We start from the raw sequence: 20,967 nt of genomic DNA, 5'->3' as shown, positions 1-20,967 counted from the left end.
TCCCTGATTAGTTGGGACATGTGTTTAGGATGCCGCTGAAGCCCTCCAGGTGTTGCTGGACTCCAACTCCCATCATCCCTGACCATTGGCCATGCTGATGGGAGCTGGAGTCCAGGAGACATCACTGCACCCTTCTGCAAGTGCATTTAATATGTGGTCCCTGATTGGTTGGGACATGTGTTTAAGACGCCGCCGAAGCCCTCCAGGTGTTGCTGGACTACAGCACCCATCACCCCATGTGCTATCTGGGGGCTGCTGGGAGCTGGAGTCCAGCCGCCTCCCCCGAGGGCACTGGGTCCCCCCCCTTAATCCCTGGGATGAATGCTAAGATATTCTCCCTTGCCCTGATTGCTTCTGATTTCGACACCACCTTCCCCGCTCTCCTGCCAGGCTCGCCTGGGTACCTGCGTGTCTGCATTTAGAAGGCTGGAGGAAGGAGTGAAGTTCTCTGTGGGGAAGGGAACGTTGGCATGGGAACTCTTTCTAGGGCCTGAGAAGCCTGGCGGGGAGGCAGGGCTGCTCTTTGGGGACTTGCCAAGGAAAATCACACACCCTCACACTCTTCTCCCCACCACCACCCGGAAAAAAAACCCACACACAAAACAAAACCCCACGAAGAATGTGTGTGACGCTGGCACTTTGCCACCCCTGGGGTTGGTGTGATCCGTAGTCTGCCCCTTGTTGCAACACAATAGCAGGTCCCAAGGTTAGGCTGGGGGAAGCGTTTTTGCTTTCTTCTCATGCCAGTTGGTAGCTAAATATATCTCTTGCCTTCTCTCTCTCTCTCTCTCTCCCCCCCAATCTTGATTCTGCATTCACTCTTTTCCCAGCTCTGAGGAAGAGCAGCACTTGATATCTTTTTTAAAAATATATATATATATTAAGGAGGTGATGGAGATCAAGGCAGCTAAGCAGTGTGAGCTCCCAGCCCCAAATCCCTGATTCTTTGTGAGTTGAACTACTTTGTGCGGGGGAATCTGCGCATCCTCAGGGGCACCCTTGTTTTAGGCAGATCCTTACCTTCTTATTTTGCTTTTTTTTCAACCCCCCCCCCCCATTTGAATTTTAATAGCAGCTTCCAGGAAAGGGAAAGGAAAGGAAAATAAAAAGGAACTAGAAAGATTAAGTTGCCAGAGTTCCAGGGTCTGGAAACCAAACCTTATGAGGAACGGTTGAAGGAGCTGGGTATGTTTAGCCTGGAAAAGAGGAGATTGAGAGAAGATAGGACAGCCATCTTCAAATATCTCAAGGGCTGTCACATGGAAGGTGGAACAAGATGGTTTTCTCCTGCTCTGGAGCGTAGGACCTGAACAAATGGTTCCAGGTTACAAGAAAGGAGATTTTGACTGAACATCCCTTAGGAGACTGTGCATCTTTGCATTAGCTGAGATTCCTGCATTTCAGGGGGTTGGACTAGATGACCCTTGGGGTCCCTTCCAACTTGACAATTGTATGATTCTGTGATTTACTGAGTTGACCATTCCCTTCCTTACTTAGAAAAACATTAGTGCATTTTTGTTTCATTTTTATCAACATATTTGTTAATCTTTAAAAACTTCGTACAGAGGAAACAATGGAAAAATCACAGGATTAATAATAATAATAATAATAATAATAATAATAATAATTTATTATTTATACCCCGCCCATCTGGCTGGGCTTCCCCAGCCACTCTGGGCGGCTTCCAAAAAAATATTAAAATACTATAATACATCAAACATTTAAAACTTCCCTAAACAGGGCTGTCTATGAAAATAGACAGACCCATAAATGTATCTGCTTGCTTGTTTAGATGCTCAAGTTTGTCACCTGAATCAAAACTACTACAGTGGTACCTCAGGTTAAGAACTTCATTCGTTCTGGAGGTCTGTTCTTAACCTGAAACTGTTCTTAACCTGAGGTACCACTTTAGGTAATGTGACCTCCTCTGCCGCCTCCACCACACAATTTCTGTTCTCATCTTGAAGCAAAGTTCTTAACCTGAGGTACTATTTCTGGGTTAGCGAACTCTATAACCTGAAGCGTATGTAACCTGAAGCTCCTGTAACCCAAGACACCACTGTACATACCAGATTTTATCAATTTGTCCTGCCACTGTTGGAGGGTTACTTTCCTTGGGCCCTGCAGGCTCTGTCTGTGAGGTTCTGGATATTCAAAATGAAACTGCAGAGATGCAACAATCAGAGCTTGGTTTCCTCCTTCCCTCTCCCAAACTGACTTTTATTCTCTCTCCCCTGCTGATGTGTAAATAAATCTTGCCAGCCCAAGGTCTGGTTGGAGCGTAGCTGTTGTGCCTGTTATGAGTTTGAGCTGAAATCTAGGAACTGTGAAATTTTTAGGAGGGGTGATGGGTCAAGTGAGATCCTGGAAGGAAAAACTTAAGCACTCCTGAAAGCTGTCATCCTCACCTTGTTTTTTTTTACCTGGGAGTAAATCCCTTTGGACACAGTGCGGCTTCCTTCTAAGTAGACTGAGGACTGCACGGTTAATCTTGTTTGTTCAGTGAGAGAGGCTGTAGGCACGGTGTGAAATTTCTCAGATGAATCTGATAGAGCTTAAAGATCACCATAGAATCATAAAATTGTGGAGTTGAAAGGAACCCCAAGAGTCATCTAGTCTAACCCCCTCTCAGTCTCCTCTCTTCCAGGCTAAACGTACCCAGCTCCTTCAACCGTTCCTCATAAGGCTTGGTTTCTAGACCCTAGATCATCTTTTTTCTTAAAAAAATAATATTTATTATTTTCCATACAGAAATATAACAAAAGAAAAGATTGACAATAATAAAGAAAAAAGAATAACACAGAAAAAATAAAGAGAAAAAAGAATATAAAACATAAAATACAACAAATCTTCACTACACTAACACTTAATTAATTAGAATCCATCTTCATAAACATATTATTTGACTTCCTTAAATCTCTTCCATCTGAATTTCTTAGTAATTATATATAGCAGTTTCCCAAATCATTATTTTATAAACCATATCACAGTCATAATCATATTTCGACCCTAGATCATCTTGGTCGCCCTTCTCTGCGCACGTTCCAGCTTGTCATCGAGGCCACATTCACAACATACATCATAGCTTCTCCCAAAGAATTCTGGGAGTTGTAGTTTGTCAAGGGTGCTGAGAGTTGTTAGGAGGTTCTCCCCTATTCCCCTCTCAGAACTACAGTTCCCAGAGTGGTTTAACAATCGATTCTTCTTCCCAGGGAACTCTGGGAATTGTAACAAAAATAAGAACACATTATTGTTATTTTGGGTGTGACTAGTGCTATACAGAGTCCAAGAGGACAGGGCCCTGCCCCTATGAGCTTACAGTCTTACAGATTTGACCACAGGTGAAACAATAGAAGATGACTGGAGGCCTAAGTAAACAAGGAAGTGGTGTGCAATGGTTAAGCTCAGTTAACAGGCACATTTTGAATTTTGAGAGAGCACTGAGGGCGCCTGTCACAAAAAAGCTGCTTCTAGGGGAATGGGCACAGCCTAACACAAAATGGCTGCAGCATGACACAAAATTAGAGAGACAGCCACCCCATGCAACTGTATTCTTACCACAGGAAATCAGTTTTTTCCTGCTGATCCTGATTGTGGCGATTACACAATATTGATTTTTTTTTACACACACAAACTGATGCTGTTGGTGTCTAATAGTAACAGGGAGCAGCATTCCTCAGTAGCAGGACAAAATATGCAAGGTGGCCACCGTCACTCTCATTTTGCAGAAATCGCTTAGGATGTCCCTGCACATTTCTTCGTATGTATTCAGGGTGCTGAGAGTTGTCGGGGTCTCGTATTCCCCCTCACAGAGCTGCAATTCCCAGACTGGTTTAACAGTCGATCCTTCTTCACAGGGAACGGTGGGAATTGTAGTTCTGTGAAGGGAACGTAGGCCTCCTCTGAAGAACTCTCAGCACCTTTAACGAACAACACTTCCCAGAATCCTTTGGGGGGAAGCCATGACTGTGATACCATAGTGCAGGCATAGGCAAACTCGGCCCTCCAGATGTTTTGGGACCATAGCTGTCAACTTTTCCCTTTTCTTGCGAGGAATCCTATTCGGAATAAGGGAATTTCCCTTTAAAAAAAAGGAAAACGTTGACAGCTATGTTTGGGACTACAACTCCAGGTTAGCGCCATCGGCAATGGCGGAATTCCTTTGATCCAGAAATATATTTCTGATCAGAATTCCTCTGATCCAGAAATATATTTCTCTGATCCAGAAATATTTGGCTTTAGTAGAAATGATATAAGGAATTATGTACAAATAAATATTAAGTTTTAAGCTTTAAGGTATTTTACAGAAAGATAAGGTTAAAATAAATTAAGGTAAATTGAATGACAGAATATAGTGAAAGATGGAAAGGATTTGCTGAGTTAACTAATAGGTTAGACTGTTAAGACAAATTACTCAAAAAAAATTGAGAAAGATGGAAAGAATTTGCTGAAACAAATAACTAAACTAGAATACAAAAAGGGAGGTGTGAGGAGGTCGATGAAACAAGTAAATGAAGGATGGAGATATGGAATATTGGATGTGTGTGTGTTTTTTATTGTTATTGGTGTATTGGTTTTTATGTGTGTTTTTTCTTTTTTGATGTACTGTTATGTATGTTTTGTGAATGTTTTGTTGTTCTCTCTTTTGCTTTTTTTTGTAATTTTTGAAACTTCTGATAAATATCATTTAAAAAAAAAAACACAACTTCAATCATCCCTGACCACTGGTCCTGTTAGATAGGGATGATGGGAGTAGTAGTTCCAAAACATCTGGAGGGCCAGGTTTGCTTATGACTGCCATAGTGCTTTAAACAAGGGTGTGAATATGGCTTAACAGAGGCAATTTCAAGTACAGTGATACCTCAGGTTACATACGCTTCAGGTTACATACGCTTCAGGTTACAGACTCCGCTAACCCAGAAATAGTGCTTCAGGTTAAGAACTTTGCTTCAGGATGAGAACAGAAATTGGGCTCCGGCGGCGCGGCGGCAGCAGGAGGCCCCATTAGCTAAAGAGGTGCTGCAGGTTAAGAACAGTTTCAGGTTAAGAACAGACCTCTGGAATGAATTAAGTACTTAACCCGAGGTACCACTGTACAGGACCCGGCCAAACAGCTGTGGTGGTAATAATGGTCACATACACCATCCATTTAAAGCACTGAGTGCTGTAACCAGTCATGGTTTCCCCCAAAGAATTATGGGAACTGTAGTTTGTTAAGGGTGCTGAGAGTTAGGAGACCTCCTCTCCTTCCCCTTGCAGTGCTACAGTTCCCAGAGCGGTTTAAGGAACAGTCCCTCCTCCTCTGGGAATTATAGCTCCGTGAGGGGAAGGTGGGGTCTTCTAACCACCCTTAACAAATGTCGTCTCCCAGAATCCTTTGCAGGGGAAGCCATGACTGTTCAAAGTGGTATGATGCTGGTTCACATGCAGACTGCAGATGGGACCAATCTCTTTCTGTCATTACCCACTGCCAGCCAGAGCAGGGCAGAGGAGGTGGGGGGGCAGCGTCCACAGTTGAGGGGACAGCTTGGCAGTTTCTGCTCTTGATTCCATGCCGTTTGGCTCAAAGGAGAGGGTGGCACGCCGCTCCCCTTGCTTCCCGCTTTTTGCGGTGGAGCTGGAGATTCCTGGGAGCTATAAATAATGCTCCGCAACCGCGCCTCTCCCCACCCCACCCCAAAAGCCCCAGTTCCTTCCCCCTGCCCTTCCCCGGCCAATCCTATTGTGTTGAGGAAATTGGAGCTGAGTTGGCAAGGGGCACCCTTTGCGTGGGCGGCTGGGGAAGAGGGGAACTAACAGCTGTGAGCAGAGGCGGGCAGAGAATTCCCTTCCACCAGGGCTGGGCTCGGGTGGCGCCTTGCCAGCAGTGCCCCTGCAGGGATGCCAATCAGCCTGCCTTTATCCTTAGAAATCTGCATGTTGCAGTCGTCTTCTACTTTGAAATGGGCAACAATTTGCGCCGAAACCTTTGCCAGTTCCTCCCTCTCGCTGCTCTGCTTCGAACCCCCATGGTCTCCCAACTGGGGTATGCCTTTTTATTTTGTGGGGCGGGAGGAACAGAGTTTTTATTTTTGGAGGGGGGCTGAATGCAGAGGAGCGGCTTCAAGCTGTTTATTTATTGCATGCATATCCCACCTTTTCCTGTACAGAGCTCAAGGTGGCTTGCATGACTCTCCCCCTCCTCTGTTAATCCCCACAACAACCCTGTGAGGTAGGATAGTCCAAGAGGCCCTGACCCCAATGAGCTTCATGGCCGAGTGGGGATTTGAACCCTGGTCTCCCAGGTCGTCGTTTGACACCTAACCACTGCACCACACTGCCTGTTATTACATTTCTATGCCACTTTCCTACAGGGACCTCCAGGTGGCATACATGGTTCTCTCTCCCTCTCCATTTTAAACTCACAACAACCCTAGAAGGTTGGATAGGCTGAGAGATTATGGCTACAGTGGTACCTCGGGTTAAGTACTTAATTCGTTCCGGAGGTCCGTACTTAACCTGAAACTGTTCTTAACCTGAAGCACCACTTTAGCTAATGGGGCCTCCTGCTGCCGCCGCGCTGCCGGAGCCCGATTTCTGTTCTTATCCTGAAGCAAAGTTCTTAACCTGAAGCGCTATTTCTGGCTTAGTGGAGTGTGTAACCTGAAGCGTATGTAACCTGAAGTGTATGTAACCCGAGGTACCACTGTATTTTATTGCCTTAGAATCCTTAGGACCCTTGGGGCCCCAGTCAGTGTGGCCAATGTCCAGGAAATTATGGGAATTGTAGTCCATCAACATTTAAAGTATCCCAGGTGAAAATAGATTTCATGCAAAAAAAACCCCCAACCCCCCCTAGTTACATGCAAGTAGTTGTATTTTCATGGGGTTGTTATCTTCCTCTTGCTTGAGTGAAAGGTCTGAAACTAGACATAAAAGAAAAACGGGGAGGGGGTCTCAGGATGTTTCCCTCACATCCTCAGACCCAAGGTGTGGAATAATGGCAAGAGGAGAGACTAGTTCTCCCCAACAGCCTTGTGAGGTAGGCCCAAGTTATGGCGACCAGCCCAAGCTGACCTTGTGAGCTTTGTGGCTGAGTGTGGATTTGACTGCATCCCTTTTCCACCCTAGACTGACACTCCTGAACCACTATGCCACATGGTTAGAGCACTGGGGTAGGATTTGGGAGACACCAGTTCGAATCTCAGCCCATCCGCGAATCTCGCTTCATGAGTAAGGCCCTTGGCTTGAGTTGAATGGATGTGGCTAGACTCCCAGCTCCTATGGCCAATGGTCTAATTGCTCATGTTTAGTTGATTTGATCCAGGTAGCGTTTAACAAAGAGAGTATCAAAAAATTTCCGGTCTCTCTCTCGTCTCTGTCATCTTCAAATACATAACGCAGCAAGGCCAAACTATTAAGAGAGATTAACTATTAAGAGCTCCATCCCAATTTCTGTGCTTCTTCCTTGCCCGTTCTCTGCCAGTGAGTCCAAATCTATTCCAGGCTAACATAATAAAATAATGAAACCTTTCCCTGATTTCTCTGGCAGGAGGATTTTTCCTCAGACCTTGCGATCCAGTGTAGCTACGTGTATGACACCCCTGTTTAACAAGGGGATGGAGCAACATCGGGGCTTTCAGTGTTCGAAACTAGCCAGGCGCCGGGCGCATTTTGCACTTGGCTTTTGACCACTTGCGACCAAGTGAAGATGCCTGGGCGCCTGGCATCTCTGCCATTTTGAGGTGCATGCCTAGGGATCATTGGATCTGGACTGTTCTCACATATTAACACTCCTGATCATGTAGAATTCTATCAGTTATATTTTATCTGCACAATCAGAATGAATTTCTGGAAACAAAATGCTTTTTCTGTGCAGCCTGAGCGTGAGCAGTCACCATTAAGAAAAAGGGGTTGGAATAGGCCAATATACATGTGGACTGTCCCAGGATCAAACGACTTTTCTTCTTTTAGTTCTCAAAGCTCTTAACCTAGCTCAGGGCTGACATCTGAACTAGCCAGATGCTTAGCTGAGAATCAATCACAGTCAGTCATTCATCTGAAAAATAAGGCTTTAGAGCCGTTTTGCCCCAAAATGGCAACTAGATGTTATGTTTTGGCGACCGCAGCCTTGGTTTTAAGGAGCCATTTTGGCGCCTAGCTTACATATCTGAGTTCCTAACACTGGCAGGCTTTATGGATTAGAGCAGGGGTCAGCAAACTTTTTCAGCAGGGGCCCTGTCCACTGTCCCTCAGACTTTGTGGGGGGCCAGACTATACAGTGGTACCTTGGGTTAAGTACTTAATTCATTCTGGAGGTCCGTTCTTAACCTGAAGCACCACTTTAGCTAATGGGGCCTCCTGCTGCCGCCACGCTGCTGGAGCACGATTTCTGTTCTCATCCTGAAACAAAGTTCTTAACCTGAGGTACTATTTCTGGGTTAGCGGAGTCTGTAACCTGAAGTGTATGTAACCTGAAGCATATGTAACCTGAGGTACCACTGTATTTTGAAAAAAGAAGAACAAATTCATGTGCCCCACAAATAACCCAGAGATGCATTTTAAATAAAAGGACACATTCTACTCACGTAAAAACATGCTGATTCCCGGACCATCCACGGGCCAGATTTAGACGGCGACTGGGCCAGATCCGGCACCCGGGCCTTAGTTTGCCTACCCATGGATTAGAGAAAAGGAGAAAGGTTGGAGGTGTGGATAGGGGAGTTTCAGGAAGGTTCAGGGCAGGTGAAAGGAACTACTTGGAATTGGCTCTGAGATGAGTGAAGGCCACCAACTTGGATGGCTTTAAAAGAGGATTGGACGAAATCATGGTGGGCACGGCTGTGTTCTGCCTCCACTGTTGGAAGCGCTAATGTGCACCTGAATACAAGTGTCTGGGAATAGCAGGTGGGGGGAGTTGCTGGTGCCCTCAGGCCATAGCTGTCAACTTACAGATTTGAAAATAAGAGACCAGCAACCTCGAAAATAAGGGATCAGCAGCCAAAATAAGGGATTTCCCCAGCACAGGTATGTTCAACTTCTGAGCCCCTCCGAGCCAAAGGCAGAAAGCCCAGCCAGCAGCCACACGAAGCCTCAAGCGGTCGTTCCCACAGCGCAGCAACCCAGCAAAGGGGATGCAGCAAGGAAAACCACTGTCACCTCTCCGCTGGGAAGCGCTGAGCAAAGGCGAGTCTCCAGGCAACGCAGCCGATTTGATCAGCACAAGGCATACAAGCTCCATCCCCCAGTCATTCTTAGGCTCCTTATTGGGTGAGCAACGCAGCCAAGCAACACAGTTGGAGCCTCCCTCCTCCCTGGCCGGCAGGGAGGGAGGGAGGGAGGGAGAGGAGCTGCTTCCTTTGAAACCCGGGAAATTTAAGGGACAGCAGCGAGACACGGTGCTGGGATAAGGGACTTTCCCGCTATATAAGGGACGGTTGACAGCTATGGCTCAGGCCTTGCTTGCGGGCTCCCCCCCCCCGGCGTGTTTGGCCAGCCACTGTGAGAACAGCAGGCTAGACTTGATGGGCTGTTGGCCTGATTCAGCAGGCTGCTGTTATGTTCAGTGGGGATTGGCTATGTTCTGGATTGCAGCCTGTGGATTTTGGGAGGAAAGCAGTTTTTGGATGGCAGGTGAGTGTGGGGTAACCGCCGCCATTTGCTCTTTCCCCCAGCGATTTGCAAGTGGCTAATTTCAGGTCGCTTCGATCCACCCAGAGACACTAATTGGGTTTTGCGCTAGGCTGGGATGAGAAATATCTAAAGCCTCGAGAGGGTCAGGGCAGGAGTGTGTGCTCCTTGCAGATGATACTAAGCATAATGAGGCTTTAATGCCTTTTTTGGTAAATGAAGGGGCTCTTTCCAACGGAGGGCTAACTTCTCTGTTCCTCAACGAGGGAGAGAGAAATCGATGGACAGTAATGGAGAGGATCAGAAGGAAATCGTTCTGAGAAATAACTCTGGGTTCACCGCTGCCTGGAGGGCCTCTGCTTTAAGCTCTCCTAGAAAATTGCCAACAGTCCTTTGCTCTGCGGGGCTCCTGTGCCTTTTTAACAGCTGCAAAAATCCAGCAGGCATGTTTCACCTCTCCCCATTGTCAGCCCTGTTGAATTTCTGCAGGAGGAAGGGAGATAACACAGGTTCACCACCCTCTTTCTAAGATCCCCACTGTTAAGTTGCGGGTGAACATATCAGACGACACAGCGATTCTTCAAACAGCTCTTGTTTATTCACAGGCCAGAACAGAACTGAACTGAAGGGTTCAGCCAGCCTGCTTATATAGAGCTCTACTACAATGCAACAGTAACCACTTTCTGTAACTATCCAATCACTGAACGTCACTTTCAATCCCTTATTTGCATATGTGGACCTGAATGAAAATCTACAGTATCCCCCTGCTGGCCCAGGGTGAGAACTTCAGTGCATAACACCCACCACTGCCCAGTGGGTTGGGAAACAGCTGAATAAGCAATAAAGAGGGATGGGGTGCATTGTGAACCCCGCTTTCTTAGTCACACCCACTGCCAACATGAGGACCCTGCAGGGTTTTGCTCTGAGCAGATGAGGCCCCCCACTTAGCAGATCCCTTCTGTACCTGGCTCTCGACTCTCTTCCCCTTTGACAGGGAGCTGCTTTTCGATGAATAAAAATAAACGAGGTGCCCCTGAGCACGTGCCGAGTGCAGCCCTCATAAATGCATCTCATGGCAAGTAGAACAGCAGCAGCAGCGAAATGCTGCTAGATGCTTATTCTGCTTTTGCCTCCTGAAAAAGAATAAATCTTTATTTCTTTTTTCTGTAAAATGAAAGAAGCCGGAGGGAGTAAGGGCAGGGAGGACGGAATACAACAGCCAATACAAGCACGGTGGAGAAATGGAAAGGACACAGTTATTACCCAAGTAATATCCTCAACTAATGAGTGTGTGTGCACAGAAAGTGTACTGGGGCCACCGAGGAAGCAATTACCATTAAAAAACAAAAATCAGTGAGGGATGTGTGCTCAGTAAATGAGGGCATGAATGAAAATGGTGATTATTTTCGTTCCAAGCTTTATTTTGCCCTCCAGAAACAGCAGGCACTGCACCCCTAGCAGAAACAACTGATGGAACAAAATGCTTGTTCAGAAATCGAAATGCCTCTGCACTTTTTTGTGGCTTATTCTTTTTTTGTGGGGGGGGGGAGACAAGGAGACACGACTGGATCACTTTTATTTGACCTTAAAGCACCCGAGGATGGGGAAACGCCCGCTGCTGTTTCAGAATCATTCAAAATCATCTCCCCAGCTCAAGCTGTCCTTAGTTGCTGAGAAATGAGGCTGCAATCCTCACCTGACTTACCGGGGAGTAAACCCCATTGAATTCAGTAGGACTCCCTTCTGAGTAGATGTGGTTAGGACTCTGGTGAAAGTTAATAAATAGTCCAGATGGGATGAAGGAGCGTCTCCACCCCCATCATTCAGCCTGGACACTGAGGTCCAGCTCTGAGGGTCTTCTGCTGGTTCCCTCACAGCGAGAAGTGAGGTTACAGGGCCTTCTCGGTGGTGGCGCCCGCCCTCCTATCAGATGTCAAGGAAATAAACAACTATGTTTAGGGAAGTTTTTAATGTTTGATGTTTTGTCGTGTTTTTAATATTCTGTTGGGAGCTGCCCAGAACCCAGCCGGATGGACGGAGTATTAATAATAATAATAATATGATCCATGGGGTCTCTTCCAACTGTACAGTTCTATGATTCTATGTTTAAAGTTGTATGATACAGTGGTGCCTCGCAAGACGAAAAGAATCCATTCCGCAAGTCTCTTCGTCTTGCGGTTTTTTCGTCTTGCGAAGCAAGCCCATTGACGGCTTAACGGATTAGCGCTATTAGCGGCTTAGCGGATCAGCTGATAAGCGGCTTAGCTGCTTAGAAAAAGGGGGGGAGGGGAAAAAAGTCGGAAAAACTTGCAAGACATTTTCGTCTTGTGAAGCAAGCCCATAGGGAAATTCGTTTTGCAAAGCGCCTTCAAAACGGAAAACCCTTTCGTCTAGCGGGTTTTCCGTCTTGTGGGCGTTTGTCTTGCGGGGCACCACTGTACTGCTTTATATGTATGGTGCTGACAGCTGCCTCAGTTATGTTGATTTCAGTGAATGTATCATGAGTAGGACTACTATAGGTTGCAACCCTGCTATTATTGCTATTATCCATCACCCTAAAAATACCCTGCTGCTTCACACCCCCCTGTGAAAGGGAGAAGGGCCTGCTCTGCAGGGTTATTGTGTGTGTGTGTGTGTGTGTGTTGCTTTGAACTTTACTGCTAACCTCTCCCTTCCTTCTCGGTTTGACAGGGCTCCATGTTCTCACTGGCGCTCAAATGCCTTATAAGCCTTTCCACCATCATCTTGCTGGGACTCATCATTGCCTATCACACCCGAGAAGTTCAGGTAATGCCCCTGCGGTCCTACGAGTTGATGTTACATTGATTTCTCTATTATTATTATTATTATTATTATTATTATTATTATTATTATTTGGTATTACCAATTGCTTGAAGTTAAACTTGCAGCCTTTCTCAACCTGTGGGTCCCCAGATGTTGTTGAACTACAACTCCCATCACTCCTAGCTAGCAAGGCCAGAGCTCAGGGATGATGGGAGTTGTAGTTCAACAACATCTGGGGACCCACAGGTTGAGAACCGCTGAAAGGTTTCAGCAGAACAGCAGTCTTCTCTGGCTGGCAGTGCCTGGTGGGATTTGTAGTCCAAAAACAACTGGAGGGCTTCCGGGTTGGTGATGACATTTGTGTATTTATTTATTTATATACTGTTTTTTAGCCTAAAGGGACGCAAGGAATGGCATATTAAAACGAAATACACACACAGTAGGGTGTGATAAAAGTCGCATAAATCAGTCAGCAAAATCACATCGGCCGGGGCACCCGCAGAGAGCTTTCCCTAGCTAGGGAACAAATGGGTGCTGTCGCCAGCTCTTGTTAAGGACTAGAAACCCCGAATAGACTTTTGAAATGCCAAACAAGTCTATTAACATCTCTTCTTTATGCTTCGGTGAAGAGATTCATTCTCGCTTTTCTGTACGCCACCTTGGAATCCCTTTTTGAGGAACGGCAGCTGAAAGATTTGAAGCTGCAGGGTGGCTAAGTGGGGTCTTCTAGGGGTCTTCTGTGAATAGTGACCATATTGGTGAATATTCTGGTTGGGGCGGATGAGAGTTGGGGACAGCAACATTAGGAGGGCCACTGCCCACCCTTGCTTTAAATGAAGAGTTTTGTGGGTGCAGCTTGAAGGAACCCCAAGTCATAGAAGGAGGGGGACTGGAATGAGGCCTGACAACTCCCAACATGGACCAGCCTGGAGGGGCAATTATTATTTATTAAATCTATATACCGCCCTATACCCACAGGTCTCAGGGCGGACAATAAGTGTGGGGAGGGGATTAGGTTTGTCTTTGGGGTTTAGGCATTGCTGTGCAGCTCCTCCTCTCAGCCCATTGACACCATCCTCCCGGTCTCTCCCTCAAATTTTGGGGTTTCCTTAAAGCAGGGGTCAGCAACCTTTTTCAGCTGTGTGCCAGTCCACTGTCCCTCAGACCATGTGGCAAAGGTAAAGGTAAAGGGACCCCTGACCGTTAGGTCCAGTCGTGGCCGACCCTGGGGTTGCGGCGCTCATCTCGCTTTACTGGCCGAGGGAGCTGGCATACAGCTTCTGGGTCATGTGGCCAGCATGACTAAGCCGCTTCTGGCGAACAAGAGCAGCGCACGGAAACGCCGTTTACCTTCCCGCCGGAGCGGTACCTATTTATCTACTTGTACTTTGACGTGCTTTCGAACTGCTAGGTTGGCAGGAGCAAGGACTGAACAACGGGAGCTCACCCCGTCGCGGGGATTCGAACTGCTGACCTTCTGATCGGCAAGTCCTAGGCTCTGTGGTTTAACCCACAGCGCCACCTGCGTCCCTGACCATGTGGTAGGCAGGACTATATAATTTTTTTTGGGGGGGGGGAATGAACGAATTCCTATGCCCCACAAATAACCCAGGGATGCATTTTAAAGAAAAGCACACATTCTACTCATGTAAAAACTCACTGATTCCATGGGCCGGATTGAGAAGGTGAATGGGCCGCATCCGGCCCCCAGGCCTTAGGTTGCCTACCCCTGCTTTAGAGAGCTGATTTTCGCATCTGTTCTAGTAAAAATATATGTGTGAATGTGTTGCGGGAGGGAGCTTCCCCTTTCTCCCCTTCCCCAAAATGCTTTGTGATCAGTAGGAAATGTTCCATGGACCCAAATGGCTTGAGAGTCCACCCTTTTTGGGGGGGGGGGCAGCCCAATGGGTGACAACTAGGCCTCCTCCTTGCCACTGTCTGGCTGTGGGTTGCCAAGGTTACCAGAGCAATTGACATGGCTTCCTGGCATTTTTGTTTTTGCTGATTGCATGTTCTCCTGCCCCCTTCCAGCAGGCTTGAATCGGGTGCTCACAATCAGGCTCGGGGTTTATTTCGGTTTTTTTGGTGGGGTGGTGGTATGGGCACTAAACTAAACCCACAACCTTTCATTGCCAGGCTCATCTTTCCCACGAGGCATTTCCTCCTCCTCCTCCTCCTCCTCCTCCTCCTCCTCCTCCTCCTTTTTTTTAAAAAAAATGTTAGACCCCACATGTGTGGATTAGGTCTTGCCTCTGAACATGTGCAGAGTGCCTCTCAAATGGTGCAGAAACCAAAGTGGACGAGAGACATGGAAGTGAGTGTCCAACTTCAGCGTGTGGTATACCTGACGCTTTTATGTATATACGGAGATAATTGGGTGGAAGAGGGGATTTTATTATTAATTATTAGATTTCTTGCCTGCCCTTCACTGTTAGTGAGGTGACGCCACAGTTTCAGATGGGCTTGTTGACAGCACTGATCAGCGAGCCCCTCTTTGAAAGAAACATTCAGGAGCTCTCTTGAACCTTCCCAATGCTCCTTTGGAACGGTGCCTTTTATTTTATTTTTTGCAGAAAACAGTCTCACAGGCCAAATTAGGAGCCGTGTTGGGCTTAGTAAGATCTGTAGGCCGGACGTTCCCTACCCCTTTCCTAGTCCAGCCACGACTCGACTCTGGCTCCTTTACACCCCCCCCCCCTCAGCTGCCAATATTTAAAAGCAATGAAAGAGGAGCGGGGGAACAATTCACACTGTTTTTCTTTCTTTCTGTATTCTGCGTGGCCTTGGCTTAGAAAACCCACCCCATTCCCCTCCGCAAACGAGTATACCCAGTGGTTCCCTCTGAAATCCACCCTTGCCGGGGTCACCCTGACCCCATTGCTCATCATCTCCTTCCCCACAGATTTTATTAGCTCTGCAGCCTGCCAGGAAAGCGATGGGAGAAGGAATTACTCCTTCAGCTGTGTGTGTTTTCCTTGCTTGTTAAACGGGAACCGCTGCCAGATGGAACTGATTCTCTGTCTGAAGCATTCATGGGGGTCTTTGGGTCCAGGCTAGGTGTTTGTTGGGTGCAGGAAACTCCCATTTTTGGAGTCACACTCCCCATCTCAACCCCCATCTCACAGAGACTTCCCCTATTGCGAATCACAATTATTTCTGTTCATTTCAATGTTATTTTGTTGATTTATTGCAGGCATAGGCAAACTCGGCCCTCCAGATATTTTGAGACTACAATTCCCATCATCCCTGACCACTGGTCCTGTTAGCTAGGGATGATGGGAGTTGTAGTCCAAAACATCTGGAGGGCCGAGTTTGCCTATGCCTGATTTTTAGCATTTATACAGCACCCTTTAGCCAAAAAGGCACTCCAAAAGGGGTGAGGTTTTGCCCCTGCACCTCCAGATATCAAGTACAAAGTTGGGGGTGATCTCCAGACCCCCCCCATCCCTTTCCCCAGCTCTAGGCTTGCGGCCAGGGAGGTAGTTTTGGGGGACTGATCCTGCAATGGAACTGCAAGTGGATCCCAAGCAACTGGGGAAATTGGCTGCATTATGATGTCATGGTAAACTGTGGTTTGTCATTTTGGGGTTGAACCTAGCTTCTGCTGGGCTTGTGCATGCCCCACCCCCTTTTCACCTCCATTTTTGAACAGTTTAACCACAGTTTAGGGTGTGGGTGCAATCTTAACTGTGGTTTGTTTGAAACAAGCTGACTTTGTAAACTGTGGTTTGAAGTTGGCTTGTTTCAGACAAACCACAGGGTTTTTTTTTGCTTCGGGTGACAAGACACACTGTAGTTAATGAAAACTGGAAGAAGAAACCTTGAAGTTTTTCCTGGTCAGGCCAGCAGTGAGGTGGGGAAGAGTAAGAGCCCAGGGTAGAAATTGGGCTTGCTCCCATTTTGATAAAACCATGGTTTGTTGTGATGTCCAAAGGCAACAGCCTTTCTTACAGCTCCAAGGCTGGAAGGAGAGGGAGGGCTCATCATGCCCTCCAACAGAATTGTGGCCCGCTGTTTCTGTACTTATGCAACTGCTTCATGGCAGGTAGGCATTCAACAGATGTAGCAACTCAGAATGCTGCTGCTTTATACCAAGAGAAGCTTCAGATTTTGAGTTTCTCCCCTTCAGACACTAAAAATAAATTGTGTTTGAGAGATTTGTTTGTGATGAGCCTGCACACTTGCCTACGTCTTTCGGGCTTCTCGGAGTTAATGATATTTTGTCCGCTGAACTCCTTTTTGCTGTTGTCATTGCTGAGTTTTCTGTGCGCTTGTCTCGCTGATTGTTTTATTTTTAGGATGCATTTTTACATAAGCCAACGAATCTGGGAAAGGTAGCATATAACGTTTTAAATAAATTAAGCACACCCACCCAACCCAAATTTGTATATCTAGTAAAAGCTCCCTTGATAAATAAATAGATCCAAATTTGCATGTGCCCATTGGCATACATTATTTTACTTCTCTCGGGGCTCTCGCTTCTGAAATTTCAACTTTCGGCCCATGTATTTTTAAAACACCTATCTTGAGGTCCTTTTAAGAAATAAAGAAAGAAATTGGATATTTCCAGATGTGGAGTTACTCATCTGGTATAAAGCCTGCATTTTGCAATTATGGGGTCTCCAGAACCATCAAATAATAACAACAACAACAACAACAACAACAACAATAATATCTATACCCCGCCCATCTGGCTGGGCTTCCCCAGCCACTCTGGGCGGCTTCCAACAAAATATTAAAATACAGTAATGCATCAAACATTAAAAGTTTCCCTAAACATCTCTAAGATCTGGGATTTCAGCCTTCCATAATCTGGGACCAGCCCACCCATAAGGCAGAGGGAGGCAACTGGAGACAGGATCCATAGGGACAACAGATCCTGATGCTTATCTTTCTCCTCCTCCTCGTAGATGTAGATCTTCCCTTGCCCCCTTCTTTCCTGGTGCCATTTTGGAGTCTGCCTCAGGTGCCAAGATGTATTGGGATGGCGCTGGGTTCTCTCGTTGGCGGTTTCCCGGCTCATTCCTCCCAGCATTCCTCTGCTTCCAACCATGACAGTGGCTGTGTTCTGCTTGCATGGCCGGAGGCAGCAATGATTCTGAATGAATACCAGTTGCTCTTGTGCCCTTCTAAACCTGTTTTTCCAATAAGGGCATGCTGGCTGCCTCTCCTGTTTCAGTGCCGCCACCAGCTCTCCCTCGGGGCTAGTCTGACGCCTGTTAACGGATGGACATGTTCTGTTTGGGAGTGTGCTATCCGTATCAATTTGGAGCGAGTCGGCTCCCTTGTCGGTGGGGGGGAATTGGGGACACATTTGTCCGTTGTTAGGCAGCTGTCAGCGGTCCTAAGACCTAATGGAGAAGTGGAAGGCTGTAGGGGTGGGAGTGCAGAGTTAACCCTCAACGTTATGGACTGGCTGGATGCAGAGGAGAGGTGGGATGCTCCAGCTGGGGAACCCCCAAAGGAAGAAGACTTAGAGCTTGGGGATGGGTGGTGGGACTGTTAAGTTGTGGGCGAACATATCAGACGACACAGCGATTCTTCAAACAGCTCTTGTTTATTCACAGGCCAGAACATAACTGAACTGAGGAGCTCAGTCAGCCTGCTTATATAGAGCTCCAGTACAACGTAACTGTAGCAACTTTCTTAAACTATCCAATCACTGAACGTCACTTTCGATCCTTCATTTGCATACAAACTATCCAATCACTGAACGTCACTTTCGATCCTTCATTTGCATACAAACTATCCAATCACTGAACGTCACTTTTGATCCTTCATTTGCATAACTATCTACAGTATCCCCCTGCTGGCCCAGGGTGAGAACTTCAGTACATAACAGGGACAACGATAGGTGGTCAGAGGGAGAAGACAGGGAGGAGGTGTTGCCTGAAGCTGAAGAGGTAACAGGGTTTAGTGAGCAGGGAGAATCTGTGGCAGAGAGGAGGCCAGAAACAGAAACAGAAGCAGTAGCAGGAGAGAGGCCAAGAGGCACATATGAGTCCGGCTGGTGAAGAAACATGGGTTTTTCACCCCGTCTCCCAGGACCAGGGGCAGTATGAAGTGGGAGGAGCAAAGGCAGGTGTGCCGGCATAGTCTCAGATTGCTTGTGAAGGACCGGGGAAGGAGTAGATTGAGGCAGCTGTGGGAAGGGGGGAGTGGATCTTCAGCCTCCACAACTGCATCTACTGAGAAGAATTGCTGTGCTCATTAGGCCTGGTCCTCCTGAGCAGACCTTGTTTCTTCTAATAAAGAGTTGTCTTCACTTACTCCATGGGGTTTATTGTTGGCTCGCTTCTGACACTTAGGGTGGTCTTTCTCTCTCTCTCTACAGTGGTACCTTGGTTTCCGAACAGCTTAGTTCTCGAACAACTTGGAACCTGAACGCAGCAAACCCGGAAGTGACAGTTCCGGTTTGCGAACTTTTTTTCGGAAGCTGAACCTGCCCTGTTTTTAGTATTCCGCTTCCGATTAGAGTGTTCCTCTTCCTGTTTGAGTGTTCCATTTCTGATTTGAGTCCCCCGTTTCCGATTAGATATTTGGAGCTTATATTTGGTGCTTTTGTTTTTGCGGTTTTCGGTTAATTGGTTTTTGTGACTGTGTAGAACCCAGTTCAGCTACTGATTGATTGATTGTGCGAGTGAAGAAATGGATAAAAGCTGCAAAGCCAAGAGAACTATTAACAGAACAGCAATAAAAGGTAAAGATACCCCTGCCCGTATGGGCCAGTCTTGACAGACTCTAGGGTTGTGCGCTCATCTCACTCTATAGGCCGGGAGTCAGCGCTGTCCGCAGACACGTGGCCAGCGTGACAAGCTGCATCCGGCGAGCCACACGGAACGCCGTTTATCTTCCCGCTGGTAAGCGGTCCCTATTTATCTACTTGCACCCGGAGGTGCTTTCGAACTGCTAGGTTGGCAGGCGCTGGGACCGAACGACGGGAGCGCACCCCGCTGCGGGGATTCGAACCGCTGACCATGCGATCGGCAAGTCCTAGGCGCTGAGGTTTTACCCACAGCGCCACCCGCGTCCCTAGAACAGCAATAGAGGTATAAAATTCATGCTAAATTTCTGTTTTAGGGGTTGTTTTTAAAGTCTGGATCGGATTAATCCATTTTGCATTACTTTCTATGTGAAAGTGCGCCTTGGTTTTGGAAAGCTTTGGTGTGGAACAGACTTCCAGAATGGATTAAGTTTGAGAACCAAGGTACCACTGTACGTATATACCATAGATCTGTGTACAGAAAGTCTCAGTGGGGCAGTCCCCCGTCCCCTCAGCTTAAAGGATCTGGAAATCAGGGGTGGGGAGGCTCCACCCTGGGGCCAAATACAGCCCTTGAGACCTCCTTGTCTGACCCTCAGGTCTCTCCGTGCATTAGTTGCTCCGCCCACTTTTGTGCCTCTGGCCCCACCCACCACTGTCATATGCCTCTCGGCCCCCAGAAGGCTGCCCAGGAGGAAATGTGGCCCTCATGCTCAAAAGGGTGTGTCATGCAATCGTAGCATGGGGACAGCTTTGTTTAGCACTGCTGCGAATGGGGCTGCCTTGATTATTGAATGAGCTGTCAGGGCAACTCATAAAACCATGTTCCTTTGATGGTCCCCCGTGGGCGATTTACCTGCAGGGATGGGAAGTCAGCTGTGCTCTAGGTGTGGGTGGCGAGGTATAAGAAACAGCAGTTTTGGAATAACACGTACCAAAATACATAAAATCTGTCAAAAGAGCAGTTTCCTACAAGGCACCCAAACTCTCATATAATGTGAAGGAGATAAATCTTTAGCTTTATCGTTAATAAAAGTGATAAAAATCCTAACACTGTCCAGCAAAGTAATATACAGTGGTACCTCGGGTTAAGAACTTAATTCGTTCTGAAGGTCTGTTCTTAACCTGAAACTGTTCTTAACCTGAAGCACCACTTTAGCTAATGGGGCCTCCTGCTGCTGCCGCGCCGCCGGAGCCTGATTTCTGTTCTCATCCTGAAGCAAAGTTCTTAACCCAAGGTTATATTTCTGGGTTAGCAGAGTCTGTAACCTGAAGCATCTGTAACCTGAAGCGTATGTAACCCAAGGTACCACTGTATACCATATTTTTCTGTGTATAAGACTAGGTTCCCCCCCCCAATGTAAAAAAATTAGGGGGCGTCTTATACTCTGGGCCATCTCTCCCCATTTTCTTAAATCTGAGACCCCCAAAATAGGGTGCGTCTTATACATGGGGGCGTCTTATAGACGGAAAAATATGGTATATATTGCTTGTCCCCTGATTACTTTCAAGTTATGTCAGTTTTCCTTGAAGTTGTGTAGGAGACTTTAAATCCCTGGAACAGCTCAGTCGGTAAGAGCATGGGACTCTTAATCTCAGGGTCAGGGGTTTGAGCCTGATGTTGGGCAAAAAAGATTCCTGCATGGCCTGGGGTTGGACTAGATGACCCTGGTGGCCCCTTCCAACTCTACGATTCTGTGAGTGGTTCAGAGGGTGTACGACGCAGCTGCATCTAGCAGAGCCTGGTGTGGCCAGGAGCCTATGATCCAGCCTGAAGCTGGGATGGCTTGCACGCTATTGCACAGATGGCC

At 47.1% G+C, this 20,967-nt stretch overlaps 1 protein-coding gene across 1 annotated transcript in view; it reads left to right on the top strand.

The window, feature by feature from the left end:
- The window catches only part of KCNN3 (potassium calcium-activated channel subfamily N member 3), a 97,696-nt gene that overhangs the window by 7,888 nt on the left and 68,841 nt on the right, over positions 1–20,967 (top strand). The window contains exon 2 of the mRNA XM_081840982.1: positions 12,301–12,396. Within this exon, the coding sequence (XP_081697108.1) occupies positions 12,301–12,396 (96 nt within the window). The remainder of the gene's footprint in view (positions 1–12,300; positions 12,397–20,967) is intronic.

The sequence above is a fragment of the Podarcis erhardii genome (genome assembly GCF_964252035.2).
Source record: "Podarcis erhardii genome assembly, chromosome: 15".
NCBI lineage: Eukaryota > Metazoa > Chordata > Lepidosauria > Squamata > Lacertidae > Podarcis > Podarcis erhardii.
The sequence above is the reverse complement of the archived record's forward strand: the minus strand, read 5'-3'. Positions and strand labels throughout refer to the sequence as shown.